This window comes from Homarus americanus, unplaced genomic scaffold (genome assembly GCF_018991925.1).
Source record: "Homarus americanus isolate GMGI-L3 unplaced genomic scaffold, GMGI_Hamer_2.0 scaffold57599, whole genome shotgun sequence".
Taxonomy (NCBI): domain Eukaryota; kingdom Metazoa; phylum Arthropoda; class Malacostraca; order Decapoda; family Nephropidae; genus Homarus; species Homarus americanus.
The window spans coordinates 30,708-57,383 of NW_024718906.1; the positions used below are offsets into that span (position 1 = coordinate 30,708).

The following is a 26,676-nucleotide window of genomic DNA, read 5'->3' on the forward strand; positions in this document are numbered from 1 at the left end:
CCTGGACACTCGCCCCTACTTATGGATCGTCACCCCAACGTAAAAGTGGTCTTCCTTCCTCCCAACACTACGTCATTAATCCAGCCCATGGACCAGGAGTTGATCTGCAATGTTAAAGCTGCGTACTCTGCAAAGAAGTTCAAGCTCCTGAACGACTCTACCAACACCAAGGATGAGTTGCGTAAGCTGGGTGACACCGACAGCGAGAGCAAAAGCGACGAGGACAAGGAACAAGAGGCGGTGACTCAAGAACTTCTCGTCAAACAATTTTGGAAGAAGTTTAACGTTAAACAAGCTGTAGACTTCTTGGTGGAGGCATGGGATCTGCTGACTATTGCTACGATTCGTCACGCATGGAGACATGTGTTGCATGGCATACCAGGTGAGAGGAGGAGTGAACCTGTGACTGGTGAGGTTCAGACTGTTGCAGTAGCAGTGGACCTTGCCAGAGAAGCTGCGCTCAATATTACAGCTGAAGGCTTCTCCGAGACCACCAACGAAGACATCCTGGAGGTGATCAGAGATCCTGAAGTGACTGCCGACGAGATGTTGGAAGAAGAACACGTCAGTGAAGAGGAGGAAGAAGGTGCGTCATTCTCCGAAGAACACAGTTTAAGTCATAGTGATATTAAGTGTGCCATAGAGTGTGCAGAGAAAATGAAGTCCTTCCTTTCCCGCGACAATGACGATGACCGCTATGAAGTCTTCCATACCCGGCTGGTGCAGGCTATGGAGCCGTACATCACGGTGTACCAAGACAACATAAACACCAGCCGTCAAAAAAGCATAACCGAGTTCTTCGCCCGCAACCCACCACAGCCAGCCCAAGCCAGTGATTGTGACAGTGAAGTTGACTTTGAGGGATTTGTCAGGGAAGCCCTGACAACTGTAAGTGACAGTAATGGTGATTCACCTAGTAATGGTGATTCACCTGAGGGCCAGTAATCTGCCCTCTGCCTCGGAACCAGCCTCCATCCCCGTATGCCGACCCATCTCTTCTACTACCGTAAGTGTTCCACCTAACTTTTAGTTTCTCTAACGTAACCTTTATTTTTCCTATGTTAACCTTTATTTTTCCTAACCTAACCTCTTCTATATTACTTGTTTTTTCATACCATCATAAAGTTAAGATAAAATTTTTACTACAACATAGTTATGTGTCGTCAAAAAGTGGAGTTTGGGGGTCGGGCTGGTTTCTATTGGAATTAATCCCATATGTTCTGTTGTTCACTTAACGCGGATTTCACTTAACACGGGACCCTCTGGGTTCAATTGACCGCGTTAAGTGGGGTACAACTGTATATGTACAGTAAATGATATTAGTCTGTTCTGCATCCCATTTGCCCATTGACATTGGTGATGAAAGCATGATAAAAGCCTATGCTGTTGCTATTAATGTTTCTACTGTATACAGCATTTATTTTCTTCTGTTTCTTTCAGAACTAAAAACAGAGATATAGAAGACCGAAAGAAGCTAAAGGTACGTGTACACTGTAGACTTTTTAGCTAGATTTGCTCTAGCTAGAGCTCTTTAAATAGTGTAAACAGAAGTGAGAGCGCTCTAACTACAACTAGTCTCCGATCTCGGTAGGGTTGTTGTAGTGGACACGAGGTGGAGAGCAGGTGCTGAGACTGCTCTGGGTCTGTTTGTTGATTTAAATAGATTTCTTTCTTCTATCTAGAGAACTGCTTTACCACGCGAGTAAAATGTCGTCCAATGAAAGATAGAAGTGGGATAGTGATATGACTATATTATTAATACAACAATATGAAAGGTTCCCAGAACTGTGGAATGTGTCGTTGATGGAGTACCGCAATAAAGAAAAGAAGGCAAATGCTTTAAAAGAAATAACAAAGATATTAAATATTCCCGAATCAGAAATCACACGAAAGTGGCACAATTTGCGTTGCCAAATCAACAGCGAAATGAGAAAATAAAAAAAAAGAAAAGTGGCATCGGGGCTGATGATGTGATTTTGAAAAGTACAGTCGGAAAACATAATCTCTAGCCCACTTGGGTCGATACTGGAGGTTAGTACAGCGTCCTTTCTGGACGGGGGCCCCCACTAACTATCACAAGGCAACACATGCATGAACACACACAGTTCTTATGAATCATCTTGCTGTATATAATGCTAAGCAGTCATAGTACGACTGTATAGATGACATTATGTATAAGTATTGTATATGGCATTTTATATTCTGCATTATCTTCATTATATATTAACACGAAGAAAAATTACCATAGGTTGTAGTTACGAAAGTATGAATGGAAATAAACACTTCCAAACCATCCAGTGAATCCACACAACGTTTACAGCGCTTGTGTGTGTGTGTGTAGCATCGGGCGTCATCCTTAGTAATGAAGGTTAATATAAAATTAGTTCACATCCGAGACAGTTCAGATATAAGTTGGTCTGCGCCTAGTGCCAGACCACGATGCTTCCCATCATTCGCATAACTATATGAAAAATATTGTTTAATTGAACTACATATTTCAAATACCTTAAATTACATGTGGATCAGTCACTCCTCATTTGACACACTTATAGTGTAATACTTTGACCATCCCACCTGGGCACATGGAGGCCCACGGTAACTCTCACGGGGCAACATACGCACGAACACACAAGTTATGATATGAACCCTTCCAGGCTTCACTATCATTATCATGTTATGTCCATCGTGCTCTGTATCTTGGCAACTAGTCATAGTATCAATACACGGAGGAAAATCTATATTAATATACTGTAATATTGCATTTTATTGCAAACCGTAAAAAATCTTGCTAAACCATTGGATGTGAAGGAAAGCACCACACACTGGAGTTACGAAATGAAGATGAAATGAAGAACCGACCTGAACGTGTGTAGGGAGGCCTGCCGTTTCAGTGTGGACATGGTTGCTCAAAGGGTAAGTCGTATAATTCATCCTTGCATTGGTTGAGAAGAGTTTAATATATATATATATATATATATATATATATATATATATATATATATATATATATATATATATATATATATATATATATATATATATATATATATATATATATATATATATACATGTATATATATATGCTGAGTATATTAGGGGGCAGTGAAATTTTGCTCAAAGCTGCACTCTTCAGGCATTGTTCCTTATACATATCTAAGACTCCATGCCAAATTTGAAGCTGATATGTCGAGGTTTAGTCTGCCGCATTTTCTACTGAAATTTTTGAATTTACCTACAGTACTAGCCAAACAGCCGCTGTGGCGGTGCAATGTTCTGTTCAGTGTTTATCAACTTTTTTTTCATATCTCTTATTTCATTTAAGTTGCCATTGCTACTGCCACCTTAACTGACTGGCATTATCACAAAGGATGACAAGAGTCAGGTTATTGGACCACATAAGCTGCGGGATGCGAGACAAAAATACCGATTTAAGAGGCAAGAAATTGAGATGGCTAGTTTAGATAATTTGACGTCACTCTATTTTGATGGTAAGAAGACCGCCACTCGTGTGATGATAAAGAATGAGAAGACCGAGAAATGGAGTTCGAGGATGATGGTGAAAGATCATTATGTCATCATGGTTGAGCCTGGCAATGAATATCTCACACATGTGACTCCCAAGACTGGACACGGAAAGCAGATTGCCAAAACTATTCACGAGTTTCTGGTGGAGAAAAATCTAACCCAGCAGCCCATTGTGTGTGTTGGTTGTGATGGAACCAATGTAAATGTAGGATCAGAAAATGGAGTCATTCATCATCTTGAAATGTTACTTGGTCACCCGCTCCATTATTTCATATGTCAGCTTCACGGAAATGAGCTGCCTTTCCGCGCAGTTTTTTATCACTATGATGGTAAACCAAGTGGTCCTGAGCATTGGCGTGGTCCCATTGGAAAGCAGATCAAGGAGTCTTTGTCTGAGCTTCCAGTTGTCGCCTTCCAGCCAGTCAGTTTCCCTGATTTCCCTGTGTTTAATGATGAAGTGGAGAAAGATCTGTCCTGGGATCAGAAATACCTGTATAGGATTTGTAAAGGAGTTATCACAGGTGTTGTTGAAGATGACTTGGCTGCTATTGAGCCAGGTCCTCCCTGTGTGTCAAGGTGGAACACCTTATGGAGTAGAATCCTCAGGCTGTATGTAGCAACATCAAGACCCAGCCATGAGTTGAAAAGAATTGTCATTACAATAATAAAGTTCAGTGCTCCAATGTGGTTTTACATCAAGATACACCCTTACGTAACACACGGCTCAAGGAACGTATTCCAGTCCCTGCTATATATGAAACACCTGAATAGTGAGGAGGAGACGATAGTGAAGAAGGCTGTCCAGAGAAATGCATACTTCGCCCACACAGATCAACTTCTTCTTGGTATGTGTGCAGATGAGGACATGACTGTTAGAGAAAAAGCTGTCTCAATGATAAGAAAAATTAGAGAGGAGAATCAGCAAAAGGAAGAATGCACTGGCAGATCTGAAGAGGAGGAGGAAGATTCTGATGCTGCTGTTGACGAGAATTTGTTAAACTATACTGATGAGGAGGGTAAAGATGGAGATGGGAATGAGGATGTGCCTCCTGTAGTCAACATGAGAAAGGTGGTGACTCCGAAACTAAAGTGGCAAGCAAAAAACTATCATTCCATGATTAACTGGAGGAATGAACTCAAGACTGAGCCTCCTTACATTGCTTCTCTGTCAAATCTACAGGTTAATGACATTCTTGAGACACCATTAGTGGTGCCCAAGTGGCCAAACAGCACTCAGGCGGTCGAGAGAGGCATAAAAGTGATGAGTGAAGCTTGCACTGAAGTGACGGGATACGAATTGAGAGATGGATATATTAGGCAAAGATTATTGTCTAGGAAAATGATGCCAAGGTTCCGCACAAAAAAGAATTTCAATATGAACTTGTAATGATTTTCTATACGGTGTACCTGTAAAATAACATGTGAATTAAATCGATGTCACCCATGTAAAATTTATCATTACCCTGGAAAACATTAAATGACACCTAATTTTTGGTATACACTAAAAGTTGACAAAAAGTCGTTCGCGATGCGGCAGGGTAAGTATGCATGAAATGGCATGAAATTTTGCACAGGTGTTTGTTACAGCCATACAAACGATGCCTGAAAAGTGCAGCCTGCAACTCAAATAAAAGTGTTTTTTCCCTGCCCCCTATTGTATATGTATCCATTATTTTCTATAGAAATGGCAAAAATTTTCTGTATATGTAATGTATTTCATGGGGCAAAGGGAGGCTGGGGAACGTAACTCCCGTATTTTTTCTGTTTCTTAAGGGGAAAATTGATCCGCTTAACGTTGTTTCGTATAATGTCGCATTTTGAGGAACGTAACCCCGACGGTAAGCGAGGACTTACCTGTACTGTATACCATTAAATTTTAAATTCCTTTTTACTTCCAGACAATTATTCCAGTGCACTGACATTTTTCTGGTGGTCTTGGTGCTGTACTCCTATTCACTCCAATGTTCATCAGCCATTAAGCATGTGGTTGTTGGCAGTGCAGGACAATAGGGCAGCTAATTGAGATGGGATGAGATAGAAAGGCCGATGTAAGGCGGGGCACAGTCAGGATGATGTAAGGCGGGGCACAGTCAGGATGATGAAAGGCGGGGCACAGTCAGGATGATGTAAGGCGGGGCACAGTCAGGATGATGTAAGGCGGGGCACAGTCAGGAAGATGTAAGGCGGGGCACAGTCAGGATGTCGAGATACTGAGAAATTTTCAGGGTTGGGCAGAGTGCTTGGACCAGGATGGGTAGGGTCATTCAGGTAGGGGCAATATGGTAACCCCACAACTCTTACTTTCTTACTGCAGAGTACAGGAAGCAACGTGGACTTTGGCACGTATTTTTTCACCAACAGAGCTTCGATCATTGATACCACAATTTACCAGCAACACTGAAAACTATAACTAACATGGAATCAGGATGTGCAGGCATTAGCTCATGCACATTTATCTAGCGATCCTGGGATTGTGGGAAAACAAATATATATATTATGTGGCTTATCTTACAATTTAATAAATTTTTTGAGTTAATCAGCCTTTACCTACTTGCTACCTCCTTGATTGACATACATGAAATAAAGGGAAATATCAATAATTGTTGTATTATGTACAGTACTACAGGATAATTTTACCAAATATTTTTGTTGACTGAAGTTCAGTACCACTGTATCGGTACTGCCATCACCCTCGTCCACATCATACCCCTTCAATGCCAGAGTGGTGCACGGGTCACACACACTAACTCCAATTCTTTGTTGAGTAGGTCTTTGTAACGAACCTGTCTAATCAAATGCTTTGGAGAAAAGTAACAGAGACGTAACCGATCGCCCAAGCGGGTAACGAGCCGATCAGTGGTGAAGAGGATAAAATGAAAAATTAATCTTCTTCTTTTTTCCCCTTAAATCTCTCATGGCTACTGAGTTCTCTCCTTCTCTCGGTCTAGTTGCTTCAAAGTGGGTGAAATCATCCTGAAATCACCTTCCTATTTTGCATTGTACATACAAAAATGGGTAATTATCTGGATATTAAAATTTAATGAAAATCAAAGATAAAGAGATAAGCATTTAAAATGAGAAATATGTAATATAAAACACATTGTATTCAATTAATTTTCTCGTGCTATGATGAATGTAAAGTAATCTGAAGCCATTTAATATCGCTCTCACTGGTCGAACGACTACAATATGGCGGTCATGGAGAGGCAGTCATGGGTTCCTCCCACTCTAGAAAAAAAATTATCCTAATACCAGGCTACGTGAAAAATTCATATGTACGTAATTGTTTACTGTGAAAAAAAAAGATTTACAGAAGGAAAAATTTTAGTCTGGGAAGTCTGGAATTCATTAGCTCCCTACCCAATAAGCAGCCGGCCCGGAATATCAGTATTGCTCGAAGGTCCAATGTATAGGTCATTGCAACTTATGCTGTCTATGCTGCAAACGTTTTTACATCAAACAGAGGATAATAGTCATTAGGATATGAAGGTTTTAATACCATAGAACCATTTTCAGGGTTCAGCAGGTATGCCGATTTATGGTTGACATATTCTGAAAGAAACTGCTTCAGCAAAAAGTAAGGCTGCATAGTTTGAAGAAAGATACCATCAATTCTGCCAAATACTGGTGCATCGTTGTGCATTTTCACAACATACATCTTCTGATAATAAGCTATACCATCTATTTTGGCAAAGTGACACTGGTGAACATATTCATCAGCTTTGATTCCACACCATTTCAGGGCATCTCCAACTTCATTTGACAGAAAATCTAAGTCAGCCCTAACTATTGATGAAAAAGTTATATCTTCTTTCAAAAATGCACTGCCAGACAGAAGCCTGTAAGCCACATGGTACTGATGTGTTGCCAGTGTGGCACATGGATTAATGCAGTTGTTTACAGATCTCATCATTCGAATAAAGTAATAGTGCTTTGCTTCAAACCGCATGCACCAGCAATGTCTTAGTGGTCCTAACAACATGATTTGCCTTGGGTGATGCAAGAGAAAGTGGTGTTTTGGTTTCAATCATACATCAGGAAAAAGAACCTTGAATAAGTAAAAAAGGTCCTCTATCATTTCCTGCAAGTGGATAACATGCCCGGTGGAAAGTTTGTTTGCAAAGGTCGTCTGTTATAGTATAAGCTAGGCAGTTGCAGGCGCACTAATCCCTCACAGTAACTGAGGTGCCGAAGTGCAGGCACCAGTTTTCTGGACTTGCGGCTTATTCAACCTTGAGCGCTCGCCACATAAGGGGTCATAGCTCAAAGTTGAAGAAGCCAGAAATCCAGAAAACTGTGAGGGCAAACTTTTTCGGAGTGAAAATTGTGAACTCTTAGAACACTCTGCCAGTGTTGTGACGGCATCGAGTGTGAGCTCTTTCAAGGCCAGACTTGACCAACACTGGAGCAGGTTCAGATACATTCAGGAGCCAGGGCATGCCCAGTACTTGCCACGAGTACATAACAGAGATGTGACTGACCGCCCAAACGGCTAACGAGCCGATCAGTGGTGAAGAGAATAAAAGTAAGACAGCCTCTAGCATATCTCGGGACCAGACGGGGTGACAGTACTCCAGATGAGGAAGCACTTCACTCTTGAAGATCGTTACGAAGGACGGACTCTAAATATCTGAACAACCTTCTTTTAAGACCTAATAATTTAGTTGCTTGATTCACTTCTTCTCACAATGGCCCCAAGAACATCAGTTCATTGTCAACATACACGCCCAGGTCCTTTCTACATTGACGGCCATTTTTTTAAACACTCGGGTTTCTTACTAGTATCCCAAAAGCGCCCTCCAAGCTGTAATTAATTTTTTTAAACCAAATTTTGTCGGGTTACCACTTAGTAGCCCGACATTGTTATTGGAAAGTTCGGGATAAGTCCTCGGGTGTGGGTAGGCACCCGAGAAACTTATGGCCATATTCCTAGTTCCTCTGAAGCCCGATGCAGATCGATAGTGTTCGTGCATGTGTATTACTAGTCATCCCAATGAACGAGGTATCGGAAGGTAAAAGTGCACATAACCCTATACTGTTGGAACCATCATCAGGTGCCCACCCCCTACCTACGGCTGCCTTAAGATGGTCTCAACCAAGTGTTGGCAAATGTGTCCTGAATGTTTCTGCTGCTATTGCCACTCTTGCACCAGATTACATTATATTCCACTTTCCTGAACGAGAAGAGTTCATGTAGGAATTTGTCTCTATTGCTTGAATGCCAGGTGTGATAGGCTGTATAGATTGGACTCGCATTCCAATCAAGAGCCCTAGAGAGCCAAATCCTGAACTCTACAGGTGTAGAAAGAATTTCTTCTCCATTAATGTCATGGGCGTATGTGATGCACACATGACATTTACAAACCTTGTGGTAACTGGCCGGGCAGTGCTCATGACTCCCACATATTCACAACGTCAAGACTTTGTGAAAGTCTGCAGGCCGGGGAATATCGAGACTTTCTCCTCGGTGATAGTGGATATGCGTTGTCCCTACTTACTCACTCAGATCCAGCTAATGAAAAGCAGAGGAAATATAACAATATCATATTAAAACAAGAACTACAATTGAAAGGACATTTGGAGTGTGGAAGAGGAGATTTGCTGTATTGCAGCATGTAAGAGCAAAGCTGTCTACTACCAAAAATATAATAATTGCATGTGCAGCTCTCCATAGTATTGCTTTCATAGATGGACTTACACTGGACATAGAACACATACAGTACATTTAGAAGACCCTGACGACCCTGAAGAAATGGTCAGATATGTAAATCATGAAGGTCAAGCAAGGAGGGAGTATATAGTGGAGCATTTTGTTTAGTTACTCAAGTCCAGTAAAGTTTATTTCAGAACTTTGATAATCATTAAGAAGTAATAAGGCTTTAGTTAGCCTCTAAGTAACTCTACTATTTTCCATACATTATTTTAAGTGGTGAACGAGTCATGTCGTTAATATTTATTACATCAGTTGCTTCTCAGACTTTACTAGTTCTATATTATTTCTGTTTTAATGAGTAGTGAATCATTCTTAAATTTTGTTGCCTTAAATTGTCTAAATTTTACTTCATTAAGGTCTTTAATAAGTAAGCTTAACTCAATATGTAAGGTAATTCACCTGTGAGGTAATATGAAGAAAACAAAAGAGAAGAAATATTTATTTATTTTCTCTAAATGTGTAAAAATTAAGAAAATTAAATTACATTTTTCTATACAGGTTTCTGCATTTCCTGAAAATCACAGCTTATATTATAGATAACGGTAAATAAAAAAAACTTAGCTGCCATACTTCTGACAGCTTTTGTAACCAAAGAAAATATTTGGCAAAATAAAGAAATGTAGATTTATTTCCTTTAAATCAAAATATTTGAATGTGTAAAACATAAGAAAATAAATTTATATTCTAGATGCCACTTTCTGAAATAACACAACATAGAGTAAAATCATAAACATTGCATATGACTGTATGTTATTACTCAACCATCATTCATAAGCTTTAGCCATGGCATCAAATGCAGCCGATACTTTCTTTAAACAAGTATCAAACAATTCAAAAACATTATTAATGTTTTCAAATATCTTTTCAAACAGTTGCTCTTTTTTCATCCATACTCTAATTGCAGTTTCACTTTCTTTTTGTTTGAGTTATATGCTGACATTATTGCCTCATGTTCCCTTTTCATTGTGTATAATTTATATTTGTGGAACTCTTCTTGTCTTTTCTCACACATTTTATGGACACTTGTCACCCTCCTACTGCGCCTTGGTGTGATCCTTGCCCCAGAACCAGATGCCCTGGACACTGCAGAAAGGTGTTGGTGAGGAGCAGGAGCAGGAGGGGGTGAGTCAGGATTACTGAATAGTGAGGCAGGACCAATGGCTGGTGAGGCAGTGTAGTGGAAACTCTCCCCTACAAACTGACAAGCCTAGCCGAATACCATAGCGGCGGGATTCAGCAAACCGACGAGTTTCTCACGGAGGGGGGAGAAGGTTGTTGCCACCTGCAACACTTGCATCCGGTCTTACTTCCGGTGGCCGAGTATATAAGCTGTTAGTCTCACTGTTGAAGTCCATTCTAGCTACAGCGCTGCAACACGCAACACCTCCTCTGAGCAAGCTCCTCGCTGACCAGCTTTCTCTCTTCCACGCTCCCGCACCAACAAGACCTCTCAATGAGTTCCTCATCCTACACCTCCTCTTAGCAAGCTCCTAACCACGCAGCAACTTCCCAGCACCAAACTGCACTGTACATTCAATATATTTATTTACAGAAAATGCATTGTGAGTTTCCTTTCTCCAACCCATCCTGAGTGTGAGACCACATCATGAAACCCCACAGCAGGACCAATGACTGGTGAGGCAGGAACAGAAGGTGAAATTAGAGGTCGAGAAACAGAAGTAGATTGTGCAGAAGACACAGTTGATGGCCCTGGGGTTGGAACAGGCAAAACAAGTGGCTCATGGGAGTGAGGAAGTGAAGCAGCAGGTACACTTGCAGGTACACCTGTCGTTTTTAAGGTACGTGTACACTGTAGATTAAAATCTAGCTAGACTTGGCTTTCTCTAGCAAGACTAATCAAAAGTGTGTGTACACAGCACCAAAATTTGCTCTCTCTTGAGCTTCGATAGAGTGATGCTAGATTAAATCTAGCGAAATTGCTCTTCCGTTTGTGTACACTGGAGTGTGTTTGACGAGGAAGTCTCAGTCAGACTTGAGTCTTGTGTGTGGTGAGAAGTCACAATCAAGGCGCTTAGTTGCTGCAGCTGCGACATTAGTTATAATGAAGGATTTGAAGAAAAAGAAAAGTGTGTGGGTCAGAAAATGGATAGCCAGAAGAAATGAAGAGGGAGCACATGCAAAACTGTTATGAGAATTGCTTGATGAGGATACAGTATCCTATAAGAACTTTCTACGTATGTGTCCTGAAGATTATGATTATTTGCTGGAAAAAGTGACCACTAAAATTAAGACAAGATACTCATCTCAGAAAAGCAATCACCCCTTCAGAAAGGCTAATGCTTACACTTCAATTTCTAGCATCTGGTAAGTACTATGAATGAATAAAACCCTTGAATATATTTGTAAATTTATTACAACGCATACACGTACATGAAAGGAACAAAATATTTTAGTAAATAATGCCAAACATAAATTTATCAGACCTGAAATATTTCTTTCAGGGGACAGTTACCACTCACTGATGTACACACGTTCCGCATACCAGTAACAACTATTTCGAAAATAATCCCCGAGGTTTGTAAGGCAGTATACGAAGTTCTGAAAGAAGATTATCTTAAGGGAAGAAATAATTATAAATCAGTAAAATAGCATTGCAACCCGATATTACTGTCATAACTTTAGGTAGTTGTTCCATGGCCTACATAAGCGTCATTTCAATGATAGCTTTCATAATGGTTCGTTTCAGTATTTTCCTATTTTCATCGGAACGTAATTGGCATAATTCCGAAGCAACATTGTCTCCAAACACTGAGTAGTCATCTTGTGGTTTATTCAATACATCGATTGCTTTTTTCAATGCAGTCTGTTCTTCCAATGTTCAACTTTTTTCTTTTTACCACTACATTTCTTTTTGTGTATTCTATACCAGAAGTAGATGGTGTGACAAAATCCTGACATTGCTCCGTAGGTTGTGTGAACTCTTCGTTAACTACGTTTTGTGAGAAAGACAGATCCTGAAAAACAGAATAATAAAATATTGTACAAATCTATATGACAATTAATGGTTAATTAATTAATTAAGTTCCTTAGGATTAATTTGAAATCTAATGCTTTTAAAAACCATAATTCCTAAACTAAAAACAAGTACAGGTGACTCCCTTGTATCCGGCACCTATGGGACTTAGGCCATGTCGGATATCTGAAAATTCAGGTGAAATGAGAGGTGTACATACATCACACTCCCTCGCTTATGGCAGTACTTTTTTCTGAATGAAAGTTGCCAAACCAGAATCCTTGTAAAATCCCCTTTCAAATGAGTATAAACACCTATGAAAACAGAGAATCTATAAAGATTTTACTGCCTCAGTTGATGTACAATGTTACAAATAGTACAATATTAATACCCCAATAAAAGAGAAAATTATTAAAAGATTCAAAGTAGAAATTGATTCTTTGAATAATTATCTTTGAATACCAGATACGAGGGAGTATAGTGTAACAATATTTTTTTCTGATTCACATCCAGGATAATATTTGTGAACACGTAATGTTTTTGTTTTTGCAGATTCCGAGTTCGAATGAAGAATGGAACAAAGTGGCCCATGATTTTGAATTGAAATGGCAGCTTCCTAATTGCATAGGAGCACTCGATGGCAAACATGTCGTCATGAAACAGCGGAAGCTTATACTTCAATTACAAGGGTACCAACAGCATAGTGCTATTGGCATTGGTTGATGCAAATTATAAATTCATATACAGTGGGGTATGCTATAACGAACGGATCCTACTACGAATATTCCTATAACGAACGGTTTTACCTGTAAAATTGAGAATGCTATAACGAACGAAACTCCTACAACGAACATAATTTATTTATTTTTTTTTTTTCTAATTTATTGTTTTTTATTACAAATATTAATGATATTCTTTATTTCAGGGGTTTAGATGCACTTTTTTACAATTTTTACAATTTTATATTATATTTTTCAGTGTTAAGTGGTTGTATTTGGGGGCCTGGAACGGATTAATCCTATAACAAATTAATGCTATAACGAACAAGGTTCTAGAACCAATTAGATTCGTTATAGCATACCCCACTGTACATTGATGTCGGTTGCAATGGGCGAATATCTGACGGAAGTCGGAGGAGTATTTACAAATTGCTCATTATCAACAGCTTTAGAGGACAATCTTTTGAATATACCAATTGGACGACGGCTAGATTGTACGAATAACGATGACCCTGTACCATTCATTGTTGTTGCTGACGATGCGTTTGCATTGAAATCATATCTCATGAAACCACGTCCTTTCACAAATCAACCTGGTCCAAATCACATTTACAACTACAGATTATCCAGAGCACGCCAAGTAGTGGAAAACGCATTTGGATTGATATCTGCCCGATTCCGCATCATAAGACGGCCGATGGAGGTAGCCCCAGAAAGAGTGAAGCAAATTGTATGATGCATATGTGCTCTACACAATTTTTTACTCTCGAAATAATTCAGCCCGTGTTTATGCTCCCCTGGAACGTTCGTTAGGAAGATGATGGAATTTGTACTGCAGGAAGTTGGAGACAAGATGGTTTGCCTGCCAGCACTTTGCATTCCTTGCAACGTTCAGTTACTACCAAAAATTCTACTAGGATGGCTAAAGATATTCGTGATCAGTTTAAACAGTATTTCATTACAGAAAAGGGTGAGGTTCCATGGCAATATAAATATTTTTGAATAAATAGGCTGTATGTGAAATATAAGTAAGTGTTTTTGGTCGTACTTTTGATATGTATTTTTAAAATATATGATCATATGATAACAAAATATTTGCACTGGTGCTTCCTTGCGGTTTATTACATCCAATCATGAAGTGGAGAGTGTTGAAGAATTCCCATGTACAGTCGGAAACCATAATCTCTAGCCCACCTGGGTCGGTGCTGGAGGTTAGTACAGCGTTCTTTCTGGACGGGGGCCCACTCTTAACTATCACGAGGCAACACACGCACAAACACACACAGTCCTTATGAACCATACGAAGCTTCGCTCTGAGTGTATCATATTTTTAATCATCTTGCTGTATATAATGCTAAACAGTAGATGACATTATGTATAAGTATTGTATATGGCATTTTATACTCTGCATTATCTTCATTATATATGAACACGAAATTATGAATGGAAATAAACACTTCCAAACCACCCAGTGAATCCACACAATGTTTTCAGCGCTTGTGTATGTGTGTGTGTAGCATCGGGCGTCATCCTTAGGAAGGAGAGGTGGCAGTGTAGCAGTGTATATCAGGGTGTCATTAAAAAGCTGCAATAAATCAAACATTAAAACAAATAGCGACAATGAAAGTATTTGGGTAGAGATTGGTGAGGGCAGTGAATCAGTAGTCATTGGTGTTATATATAGACCACCAAATTTGAGTAGGAACGATGGTAAATTGCTATGGGAGGAAATAAAGAAGGCATCTGATAGAAACAATGTATGTATTCTAGGCGATTTCAACTTTTCAGGCATAAATTGGAAAAATCAACTTAGCGATAATGAATCTGAAGATTTTCTAGAAGTAGTACAGGATAGTTTTTTATATCAATTCATAAACTCGACCACTAGAGGAAATAATATCCTCGATTTAGTTCTCAGTAATAATGAAAATCTAGTAAAAGATGTTGGGATTGGAGATGAACTAGGAAACAGTGATCATAAAGCCATATATTTTAACATAATATGGGATGGCAGGAAGAAGGAAAATTCGGCCTTGATCCCGGATTCTAGGAAGGCTAATTACGGTAGCTTAAGGAGAGACCTAAGGGATGACCCTATGGTCAAAAGAGTAATCCCCCCCACACCTCCGGAAACTGTCAACTTAGGACGGGATAACCCCGAATTTAATTTAGCAGCTACTTATGAACAATTTATTGCGACAATCAATAATGCCCAAAATAAACACATCCCTAAAAGAAAATTCAGATCGATACGGAACCAACCAAAATGGATGAATAATAGACTCTTAGATCTTCTAGGGAAAAAGAAAGGAGTATATAGAAAAGTTAAGAAAGGCAAAAATCACTTACTTGGTTACTATCAGAACCTAACAAGACAAGTAAAAACAGAAATTAGGAAAGCAAAGAGAAATTATGAAATCAAGGTAGCAAACGAATCGAAAAATAACCCCAAAGCTTTATCAACTGTATAAATCAAAGGTTAGAGATACAATAGGTCCCTTAAAACTACGACAGGAGAAATGACTGATGATGAGTTAGAAATGTGTAGTACGTTAAATAGTCATTTCTCATTCACAAATGAAAACCTAGCACAGTTTCCAGAAGTTCATAAGGTATATAATGACAGTATAGAAAATATGTTGATGAATATCAATATTACTAATAACGTGCTTAAAGTAATTAACAAACTGAAGCCTCATAAATCTGGTCCAGACGAGGTATATGCTAGAATATTAAAAGAATGTAGAGATGAGTTGAGTAATCCATTAGCAGTTTTATTTAATAAGTCATTAGAATCGGGCCTAGTGCCAGAAGCTTGAAACTTGCAAATGTAGTTCCGATTTTCAAAAAGGGTGATAAATCAATAGCATCAAATTATTCCCATTAGTCTCACGTCAATCATAGGCAAGTTGCTAGAGTCAATTATTGCTACAAAAATCAGAAGCCACCTTGAAACATTCAACTTAATTCATTCTTCTCAGCACGGGGTTCACCCAGGGACGTTCTTGTCTCAAATTTGCTTAGCTTTTTCTCAAAGTATTTGAAGCGGTAGATAATGATAATCATATGATATAATTTATTTAGATTTCAGTAAAGCATTCGATAGAGTCCTCATGAGAGATTGATAAGGAAGGTAGAAGCACATGGAATAGGTGGATCAGTATTAAAATGGGATTAGGTCATGGTTAACTGGTAGGAAACAAAGAGTCAGCATAAATGGATTAAAGTCAGACTGGGGTGCGGTCAAAAGCGGAGTTCCCCAGGGATCTGTATTAGGCCCTCTGCTGTTTGTTATATTCATTGATGATCTTGATTTAGGCATAACTAGTAGGATTAGTAAATTTGCAGATGATACCAAAATGGGGAAAGTGATAAATTCAGACAGTGACTTTGAACACCTTCAAAGAGATCTAGATACCTTACATGAGTGGTCAGTAGACTGGCAAATGAATTTTAATGCTGATAAATGCAAGGTGCTACAGATAGGGAAGACGAATACAAACGTTAAGTATAAACTAGGTAACACGGAAATAGAAAACTCAGATTGTGAAAAAGATCTAGGTGTATTTGTTGGCAACGACTTGAAACCTAGAAAACAATGTATTAGCGTTCGCAACAAGGCAAACAGGATTCTTGGGTTCATATCTAGGTCTGTGAGTAACAGAACTGCTGACGTTATCTTGAAACTTTACCTAGCATTAGTGAGGCCACACATGGATTATGCGGTTCAGTTCTGGTGTCCTTATTATAGAATGGACATAGATTCTTTGGAGAGAGTACAAAGAAGAATGACAAAAATGATCCATAATATTAGAAACCTTCCATATGAAGAAAGACTGAAAAGCTTAGGCTTGCATTCATTAGAGAGGCGTAGAGTTAGGGGAGATATGATAGAGGTGTTCAAGTGGGTAAGTGGGATTAACAAGGGTAAAATGGAAGATGTTCTGAAGCTCAGTAATAACGAAATAACTAGAACAAATGGCTTTAAATTAGATAAATTCCGATTCAGAAAGGATATAGGCAAGCACTGGTTTGGTAATAGAGTTGTGGATATGTGGAATAGGCTACCGAGTGCTATAGTAGGATCGGGGACGCTAGGGAGCTTCAAGACGAAGTTGGATAGGCACATGGAAGTGCTGGGATGGGTGTGAAAGGGATCTGCCCTGTATGGGCCAGTCGGCCTCCTGCAGTATCCCACTTTCTTATGTTCTTATGTAATGAAGGTTAATATATAATTAGTTCACATCCGAGACAGTTCAGATGTAAGCTGGTCTGAGCATAGTGCCAGACCACGATGCTTCCCATCATTGGCGTAACTATATGAAAAATATTGTTTAATTTAACTACATATTTCAAATACCTTAAATTACATGTGGATCAGTCACTCCTCATTTGACACACTTATAGTGTAATACTTTGACCATCCCACCTGGGCACATTGAGGCCCACGGTAACTCTCACGGGGCAACATACGCACGAACACACAAGTTATGGTATGAACCCTTCCATGACCATTCCACTTAGCACCAACAATAAAGTGGATAAACTAGCTGGTAGAGATAGCAAGGGACAGTAGGAATAAGATTTTACATAACAATGATCACACACCATTCACTACCCTCACCCTAGGCCCTTACATTCCACACACGTGACGACCCAACACTACCAGCTTCACTCTGCTCCTCCACTCTCTCATGTAACTAATCACCCACTATACCTCACCCCTCTATAGCCCACACGGTGTCCTCCACGCAACGTCGACAATTACTGTACTTACGTGATATGGTTTCCTGGGCATGGCGAATAGATTGGCGTCTTTAAATTCTTTTCTTGGGGGTTCTGCAAGAGATTTAATTTGTATTTTAGAACTGAAGAATACATAAAGAAATATATTACAGTCAATGGTACAGAGCTACCAACCAACCAGCTGTGTCAGCCTTCCTCTACCATCCATGTCAACCAAGCACTTTTAATACTGTATCATTTACTTAGTCTGGTGAAATACACAAAAAGAAGAATAACCTCAGGAAATAAACATAGAGACTTGGGTTTCTTCTCTAACTTAAAAAATTGTGTAATGACAATAATAGGTTTGTACAGTACTATATATCAAAATTGCCCTTTACAAAACTAACAAGAGTAATGGGGGATCGTAAACAGATTACTGGCCTCCTTCCTCCATTTTGGTCACCTCATGTTGGGGTGGGTGGCCATTAGGTAAATAAGGAAAATATTTTGTATAACAGGAATGAATATACTTGAAGGTAAATCAATGCATGATATGAGGCGCTCCCATTGATGGTAACAAATCAACCAATGGCGCCTAAATCAGATTTTTGTTTCAACAGGAAGCCCGACTCTTTCCCTACCCATTACAGTCATCATTACCAAGTACAGGGCTCTTAATCATCACAAAATACTACTTGAGGTAAAAGGTATAAGGTATGACTTAAGAGATTCAGCATTAAACTTTTGACTTGCCTTTTTTTTTTGGGGGGGAAACGAGAGATCAACTTCTTCAAATCCTCTTGATATTGAGCCTGATACATATCCTTTTGTTCAGCTGGTAAATTCTTCCAGGCCTCCAAAGCTAAAGCAAATACACTGGGCTAGAAAAGAAAAAGAGAGGTCAAGAATGATAATCTCCCTACATAAAGACAGTCTATGATACAAGGTGAAGATATAAGGCAGAAAACTACAAAAAAAAACAGGAATTAGAGAGGAGGAAAACCTTTATATGGTGTAAAACATTCTACCAGGAGCCTTCAGTAATTATGTTTATTCCTTCATCAATGTACTGTACCAAGTCATACATATGATCCCCTCATCATTATCTCACTCTCTCTCTAATGAACCCAACTTAAAATTTCATTGTCAATTTCTCTCATCAGTAAAAATCTATTGTCAAAAGTCACACTGGTTTCACAATCGAGTGACAATTTTTAACGTTTACGTGCATCATAAAATGTGCCGGGCCACGTCTCGGCCTTTCTGCCAATTCCCGTGTATGTAACCTGACTGGTTATTGATCTTACACACCAGCCTATAAACTGCATGGTGTTAGTATGTGAACTGGCCTCCCCGAGTGCCCCAGCCAACATTATATTCCTTGGATGTCCAGACTCGTGGATACAGTAAAGCAACTGATAATGCTAAAGGCTTTCCTGTTTCTCTATTACTTATGCCACTATTATATGAGGTGGAACAAGGGTTTAAACAGCCTTGATAGATGCTGTTGATACATAAGAGCAAGTATAGAAAGTGACCGGAGAGAATATGACAACACGGGAATACCTCGCTATTTCCAATCCCGCTTATTCCCAATTGATATTTTAAAGCCAAACTGTGCTATTGTTATTTTTCAACTTGTAACTTTGAGTAGATATGCTTTTTTTTTACTGTTACATGCCCACACAATTCTTTATACAGAATGTGAAAAAAAATAAAATAAAAAATAAAATAATATATATACATTTATAATTAAAGAAACAATTATCATGAGATCAAAAGGGGAATAAACATTTCCTACGTGTATGGGAGTTAGCTTGTGGATCGTGGGAGGAGGAAGAGAAGGGGGCTTAGGGACCTCAGCCGCTACTGTGTCCCACGTGTAGTGAAACTATTGTCAACTGGTAATGTGGTATTTTTGTATTTATTTTCTTATTTATTAGTATAATTTTTATTTATTCCTCACATTTACTGATACAGTTGGAGAAATGCGTCCCTACAATCCCTGTGGTAACCCGCGTCTCCAAATGGCAAAGTCGCAATAGTAATTTCACTGTTTATGACTGAATGGGTATTGGTCGAGTAGAGATGGACGTGAATCATTCATAATTAGTGATACTAGTAGTACTGTGACATTGCTGTTTAGATATGAGTTACCACAGGGGATGGAGGAATACATTTCCTCAACTGGACCTCAGATAATGAGGACTGTACTTTATAAAATAAAATATATGGTGAAAGTTGCCAGCTGAGAAGCATCCCCCTAATTACATCAATTCGTATGGGAAAATAGCCCTGATATTTGTAAATTTGTTGTTCGCTCATACTGCACTAGCTCCCATCTTGAGTTTTACCAACTAAAAACAGAAAATAAGGCCTCGAGAAGTCTTGAGCCTGGAAATAAAGGTGATTACTCTTCATCATAGAGAATATTAGTTAAGAAAGATACCTGGTACACACACACACAAAATAACAACTTTAGAATTAAGAAAGACAAATATATACAGTAAATAATAATTATGCAATATAAAAACTTACCCCCTTCACAGAGGATTTACTTAAAAAGTCTTTAGAGAAACGACTTATGGGTTGTCTAATCTCTTTCTTTCTCGAGGCGAAGGACGACACTTTTTCTTCTGCCTCTTTTATAATTGTCGCAAGTGTCCTGAAAAAATAGTAAGATTAAAATAGAGCATTAGTTCAAAAGGTACCCACCCACCCACATATCCAAGCTCTGGCTATAGCACACTGATGATCATTTCATATAAAAGTGTGAAGAGTTACAAATACATACAATGAAAGCTTATTAGGTTATTATTACATCTCATACTTACTTCATGGAACTGATACGAGAGTAAATCTCCATGAATCGCTTCTTGCAATTCTCTCCAGAGTGGTCACCAAATGCCACTTCATCCCAATTAAAATTTTTCAATCTGACCCGACAATTCTTGGTGTCCTTCTTGGGTGCGAGAGCCTTCATCTTCTCCAGCAGCTCTAGTTCCTCCTCCATAGTCCAGTTTTGACACTCTGTAATAAACATTAGGTGCCAGTGTACAGGGAGGGAACCAATAATCATACCCATCAACATTCACACAAGGGGTGAACACTACCTACTGAGCTATATGCCAGCAACACTGAATAACATCCACTGCTAAGGTGGTGTATTCCCAACTGTATGGACATGATTCACATTTGAGAATTGACAACTTTTGCTGGTCATGAAAATTTTTGGCCCAAGATGTAGGGACTACTCAGGCCACCACTGTCCCTCCAACACCCTAAATTTTCTCATCAACTTTGGGTAAACCTCAGGAATAACTCCAGGGATCCTAACAGCCAGAAATCCAGACAAGTTTGGAAAATTCTCAAGCATGATGCTACGTATCCACAGGAAATATTAATGTTGACAATTTGTACAAAACTATTTATGTGCCAGAAACCTGTCTTGAACAAGATTAAGTTCCTACAATTTAAGTGATTAAGTCTAGGCCACTTGACATTATACATATAATACTGTATTATCATTTAATTGCTACATCAGCTGATTAACAAAGTATATGTAGCAACGTACCTACTTCAAGGTCCTCATCTTCCACACTCACAACTTTTTCAGAATTACTCCTTTGCTTTTTATTCTCCATTTTAGATGGACTTGATGGACTTTCAGAGTCTTTCTTTAACTGTCTTTTCATAGAAGTCTTTAGTACATTGTCTGCAGGAACTTTTACAGGAGACATCGATGAAACATTTTCTTGGGATTTCTGAAAAAATAAATAAAAATAAATAAATAAAAGGAATATTTCTTTAAGTCCTGTAATCAAACTGTTACTGACACATGCACACACTATAGCACTACACCGACAAACATCCTATTTCCTTCCCTTTAAGGTGTAATGGCATCCCAGGACGCACGGCGTAGTAGGGGTCTATTGGCATCCCAGTAGCGCAGCGAATTTTATATTTTCCCGGGTAACTAGTCATGCTGTTTATGCACCGAAACCTCATCCCTGCATCTATTAGGCCATGTTTCCTTCAGTACCACACATTTCTAACCCAGAAGTGAGTGGTAAATGTATTGTACAGTATATAGTGTAGATACAGTATGACTAGGGTCTGTGGGTCTGCCATCACTCACCCTACACCTCGTTTTAAGTATATAACTGTACAGATAAATATAAGTGAAACTAAATCGTATAAGTGATACTACAATAAAGTAAGTAAGTGACCCCTTTGTCCTCCAACTTAAGATTAGTCCACTACAATGTAAGTACACTGTAGATAGGTATTGTTAACTTTGATTTTGTTTATGGGTGTAATTTCTCAGTAAAACGGTGGTCCAGGTGGTCCAAATTACCGGGAAGGGGAGGGGGGGTTCCCACACAAGTCAGACTCAGATAAATCGGACTAGCTTGAGCCCTATATAGTCTGACTTATGGGGAGGTGTTACTACAATAAGAAAAACTGTGAAGGTGCTGTGAAGTTGTGAGAACATGAAGAGTGAGTTGGTAGTGTGTCAAGTGGAATCCTACATTATCAGACCTTTCCTTATCTCTCAGTCAGTTCACACTAAGATACAGAGGGGTGATGACTCCCTGACTTCTCTGACTCAGCAACAACCATAAGTGATGAGTTCAGAGGGGTGATGACTCCCTGACTTCTGACTCAGCAACAACCATAAGTGATGAGTTCAGAGGGATGATGACTCCCTGACTTCTGACTCACCAACAACCATAAGTGATGAGTTCAGAGGGGTGATGACTCCCTGACTTCTCTGACTCACCAACAACCATAAGTGATGAGTGATAATTATGCATTTCTTATTCCCTAAAATATATTTCTCACATTAAGACTATAAGAACCTACTCACCAATAATGCTAACTCCCCAGATACTAATATATGAGGGGTTGATCATGAACTGTTTTTTTCTTTCTAAACAAGACAGTAGAGAAGAGTCGTGAAATCAATGACTCTTGAATAATCTGAAGTAGCCTCACCATCCTGCCCCTCCTTCCCACTCCCTAGGCAAGAGCATCTTAGCCACTACTTCGGTTAACTTTCTCCAAATCTACTTCCACCTCACCGGGAACAAAGAAAGACTTCTAAATAAACACCCACAACACATGTAGATTGATTGGCCAACTGACACCCACAACACACATAAACTACAAAATCACAAACTTGGCTACAAATCCTGGAAATAATAGTATCAAGACCTCAGCCAATAACTATGGTACTGTACATATCTGGCAGTAAGACAATGTCAATTTTTTTTCTTCTTTCTGTCAATTTTCTTCACTGCCAAAACATACCATAAACTTATTCTCTACTATACCACAGCCTCACATTTCCCGCCATCTACCCATATTATTGTTCTGTAAATCACCCAATCAGAGTAACCATCCACCATCAGACTCACATGATTGCCATTACCAGCCACCTTAGTCTTCTTCTTCTTCTTCTTCTTCTTGGGTTTGGTGATAATACAACTATCAAGCTGTTCTGTGTCCTCGGGTTCGACTTTCATTGCAACCTCTTCAAATGCCCTTTTCTTTTTCATTTTTAACTTTTTTGGTGATTCTGAAAAAGAATAAAAAAATTAATTAAATAAATAAATAAAAGTTAACTATTTACAGTAGGGTATAATATTTCAAGAGTGGGTGAATTGTAACGAGCAACGGCAAATGCAAAGTAAGACTCAACATAAACACACACGGTAGGTTGTTACTTGATAAACATACACGTGGCCTATATACCTGCGACTACAACAATGTAATTAAATACAGTAATACCCCGCTTAACGCGGTTTCGCTTAACGCGGTTTCGCTTAGCGCGATTTCACGCATACGCGGTGCCTCGCCAGAGCCGAACTTTCACTTAACGCAGGTTTTATCCATGTATACGCGCAGAGTGTCTGGCTCGAGACGCTATTTTTAGATTCGCCCCTCCCGCCTGCCTGCTCTCGCCTCTCCCTCCTCGTCCCTCCCTCTGCCTGGGCAAGCCGCACTGTAAGGTTGCGCAGTGTGTGTCTTCTACTAACATAAGTGTTACACCTAACTTTTAGTTTTCCTAACCTAACCTTTATTTTTCCTAACTTAACCTTTATTTTTCCTAACCTAACTTCTTCTATATTACTTGTTTGTTCATACCATCATAAAGTTAAGATAAAATTTTTACTACAACATAGTTGTGTGTCGTCAAAAAGTGGAGTTTGGGGGTCGGGCCAGTTTCTATTGGAATTAATCCCATATGTTCTGTTGTTCACTTAGCGCAGTTTTCACTTAACACGGTACCCTGTGGGTTCTATTGACCGCGTTAAGCGGGGTACTACTGTACAGTTCAATCTCAACCGTAATATAATCTGTAAAATATGTAATTACACGTACTTTATAAATTTGGCACATACACACACTTTGCCATCACCCACTGTAACATTACTGTACATGAGTCTCCGAGTTACAAACACCGGACGATATGAACGACGTCCCTTATGGTCAATTATTTTAAGGACCCGACATAGGTACAACTGGTTCGTAGTGTTAACGTATGAGAACTAGGGTAGTTTGTGTGGTGTAGAGGGGAGGCAGAGCGGCGCGTGGGGAGCAATGCATCGCCCGGCCACGTGCCTCGAGGGAGCATCAGTACGCTTCACCCTCACCGCCTTAACGTGTGTGATCAAGTACAAATTGTTGTTTTTTGTGTATTAACTTTTTTCTGGCCTCATCATGGCTCCCAAACAAGTGATTGTAGTGCATCCAAGAAATGAAAAATAATTACGATGGAAGAAAAGTTGATGTAATAAAACGTTCTGAAAAAGGCCAAACACCCTCAGTGGTTGGTAAAGCGTTGGGCTTCAGTCGGTCAACGATCGTAACAATTTTGAAAGGCAAACAGAAAATTCTTGAACATTTAAAAGGATCTACACCAATGCACTCAACTGTGATAACAAAACAAAGAAGTGAATGTGAATTGAAATGGAAAGATTGTTAGTGATATGGGTGGAAGATTAGCCAGTCTCAAGGTTTAGATGTAAAGGTTAAAATTGAATTATTACTTTCCTTTACTGTATTTTGTCATTCAATTTCTTTTTTCTCTTAAATTAAGTGATTTGAGATGTATAAAAGGACTTAGGCTATGATGTAGTGCACATAAGGCACGTGTTCCGACTTAAGAACGTCCTCAAGAACGGAACTCGTCAGTAACCCGGGGACCCCCTGAACCATAAAACAATTGACATTAAGCTATCTTATAATTTAACTCTATGTCATGCTGTTCTAACACTATTACTCCATGCTCTAATACTCAATGCCATTACACTAAGTAACACCCCACCATCCCCACCTTCCTTCAGACCAACATAGCTCGCTGTACAGGGTCTCATAAGTCCTTCACCACGGGTGAAATAATGTGTCCTTTTACTTATTTTCAGACGATGGAATCATGAAAATTACCATCAGAGAAGAGAAGAGAAAAAAAAAAACACACACACACACACACAAGATGCTGTACAGGTTTTCCTCTCCAATGACCCCAATATTTTGTGTTTCTCGGTACCGGCGGCAAGTTTTGGCAATGGACAGCACCAACTTCTCTCTCACTGGTGGTAAATGTACGGGATAAGTACATTATTGATTCCATTATGTTAAGTTATCTAGAATACATCCCCTATGCCACTATAGGTTCTTCAATGATGGTCTTGCCAAGGAATAAAATTGGGAGGGAGACCTGTACTGTATTAAATTAATGACCTTAAATATTAGGGGAAAATAATGTTCCTGATTCATTTTGGTTAAGTTCCACACATGTAGGGAACAGAAAAGGTCTTTTCTTCAGGGCCTGACCCCTAAATACTCTTAGACACACTCATTTTTCTCAGTGGCATATAGCTCTCCACTATTACTATTCTAGGAGTTCTTCAGGAAGATCACTTACTTTCTGTACTATCTATAGTTGTGCCAGCTGCCACTTCTTCACTTCGGTCTTCAATCAGAAACTTGTCTTTCTTCTTTTTCTTTTTGCCTGAAAATAAATTCCTAGTTATTATACTTAAATCTATCAACATCAGGGTTTAAAATATACACCGTGCTGTATTTATACGGAAGACAGCAAGGGGACCTCTTAGCTTGAGAGGAGTGTGTGTCGTTGTCTGGCAGAGGGACTCGAGCAATTAAAGAGGATGACGAAAGTAGGTTTAAGCGAGCCGAAATGAGGATGGTCAGACAGATGTATAATGACAGGAATCCCTCTTCAGAGCCAAGAGGTCAGCTAGGAACTGAAAGCACTGGTGAAGTTTGATGAAGAGAACCACATGCATGAGAAGAGGCCAAAAATGACGTGGGGGCGACGTTGGGAGAAATTACCTAAGAAATAAGAACCTGACAAGAGAGGCTAGACGAGTCTGTGCGGGTTGAAGAGCTGCCATCAGGTTATCACAGCTAACCCATCCATGTGTGGAAAATGGCCAGAAATAGGTGATTATGATGAATTACCAGTCCAGCTGTATGATGTTCCTTATAGAGTATATACACACACACACACATGTCTGGTAATTCAACATACCTAGCTCCAACTACCCTAACCATTACTCTGGGATGAATAGTACAATATTCTTTAATAAAACATTAAAATAATCGATAATTTTGAAACACCCGTGACCCTGACCATTCTGGATAAAACACACAGCAATGTATCATCAAATCTTTCTGTCTGACATCATGGGACACATAGACTGGTTAAGCTTATGGATACATTCTGATGATCATTTAGTCTAGAGGTACAAGCCTGAGACACATTGTACAGGAGGATTCAAAAGTCTGGAATCATAGCAATTATTTTTAACTCTGTTCTTCCTTTGTATTTTGGATGAGACAATCACTGTGAGGTTGATGAGAGGCCATGGACCAAGAGAACACCTCCCTCCCTGCCTACATAGACCAGATGTGATGCCACGTGACTGTTTCCTTTAGTGATGCCAGAAACAAGTGGCTTACAAGTCAATAACAAAACCATAATGAAA

The 26,676-nt window shown here is 39.3% G+C and overlaps 2 protein-coding genes across 2 annotated transcripts in view; one reads left to right on the top strand and one right to left on the bottom strand.

Annotated features, from left to right (window-relative positions):
• The window catches only part of LOC121859875, a 33,132-nt gene extending 20,097 nt beyond the window's left edge, over window positions 1–13,035 (top strand). The window contains exons 4-5 of the mRNA XM_042356834.1: window positions 1,441–1,480; window positions 12,765–13,035. Coding sequence (XP_042212768.1) covers window positions 1,441–1,480; window positions 12,765–12,935 — 211 coding nt within the window. The 3' untranslated portion in view covers window positions 12,936–13,035. The remainder of the gene's footprint in view (window positions 1–1,440; window positions 1,481–12,764) is intronic.
• On the bottom strand, window positions 11,595–25,679 carry LOC121859874 (upstream-binding factor 1-like protein 1; the record flags this gene model as incomplete). The annotated part of the gene is given in 8 exon segments (XM_042356833.1): window positions 11,595–12,213; window positions 17,709–17,773; window positions 18,414–18,540; window positions 20,198–20,324; window positions 20,494–20,689; window positions 21,234–21,423; window positions 23,080–23,240; window positions 25,593–25,679. Coding segments are annotated over 8 exon segments (1,139 nt in total), but the record flags the coding sequence as incomplete, so codon positions are not given.
• Between the last annotated feature and the right edge of the window lie 997 nt (window positions 25,680–26,676).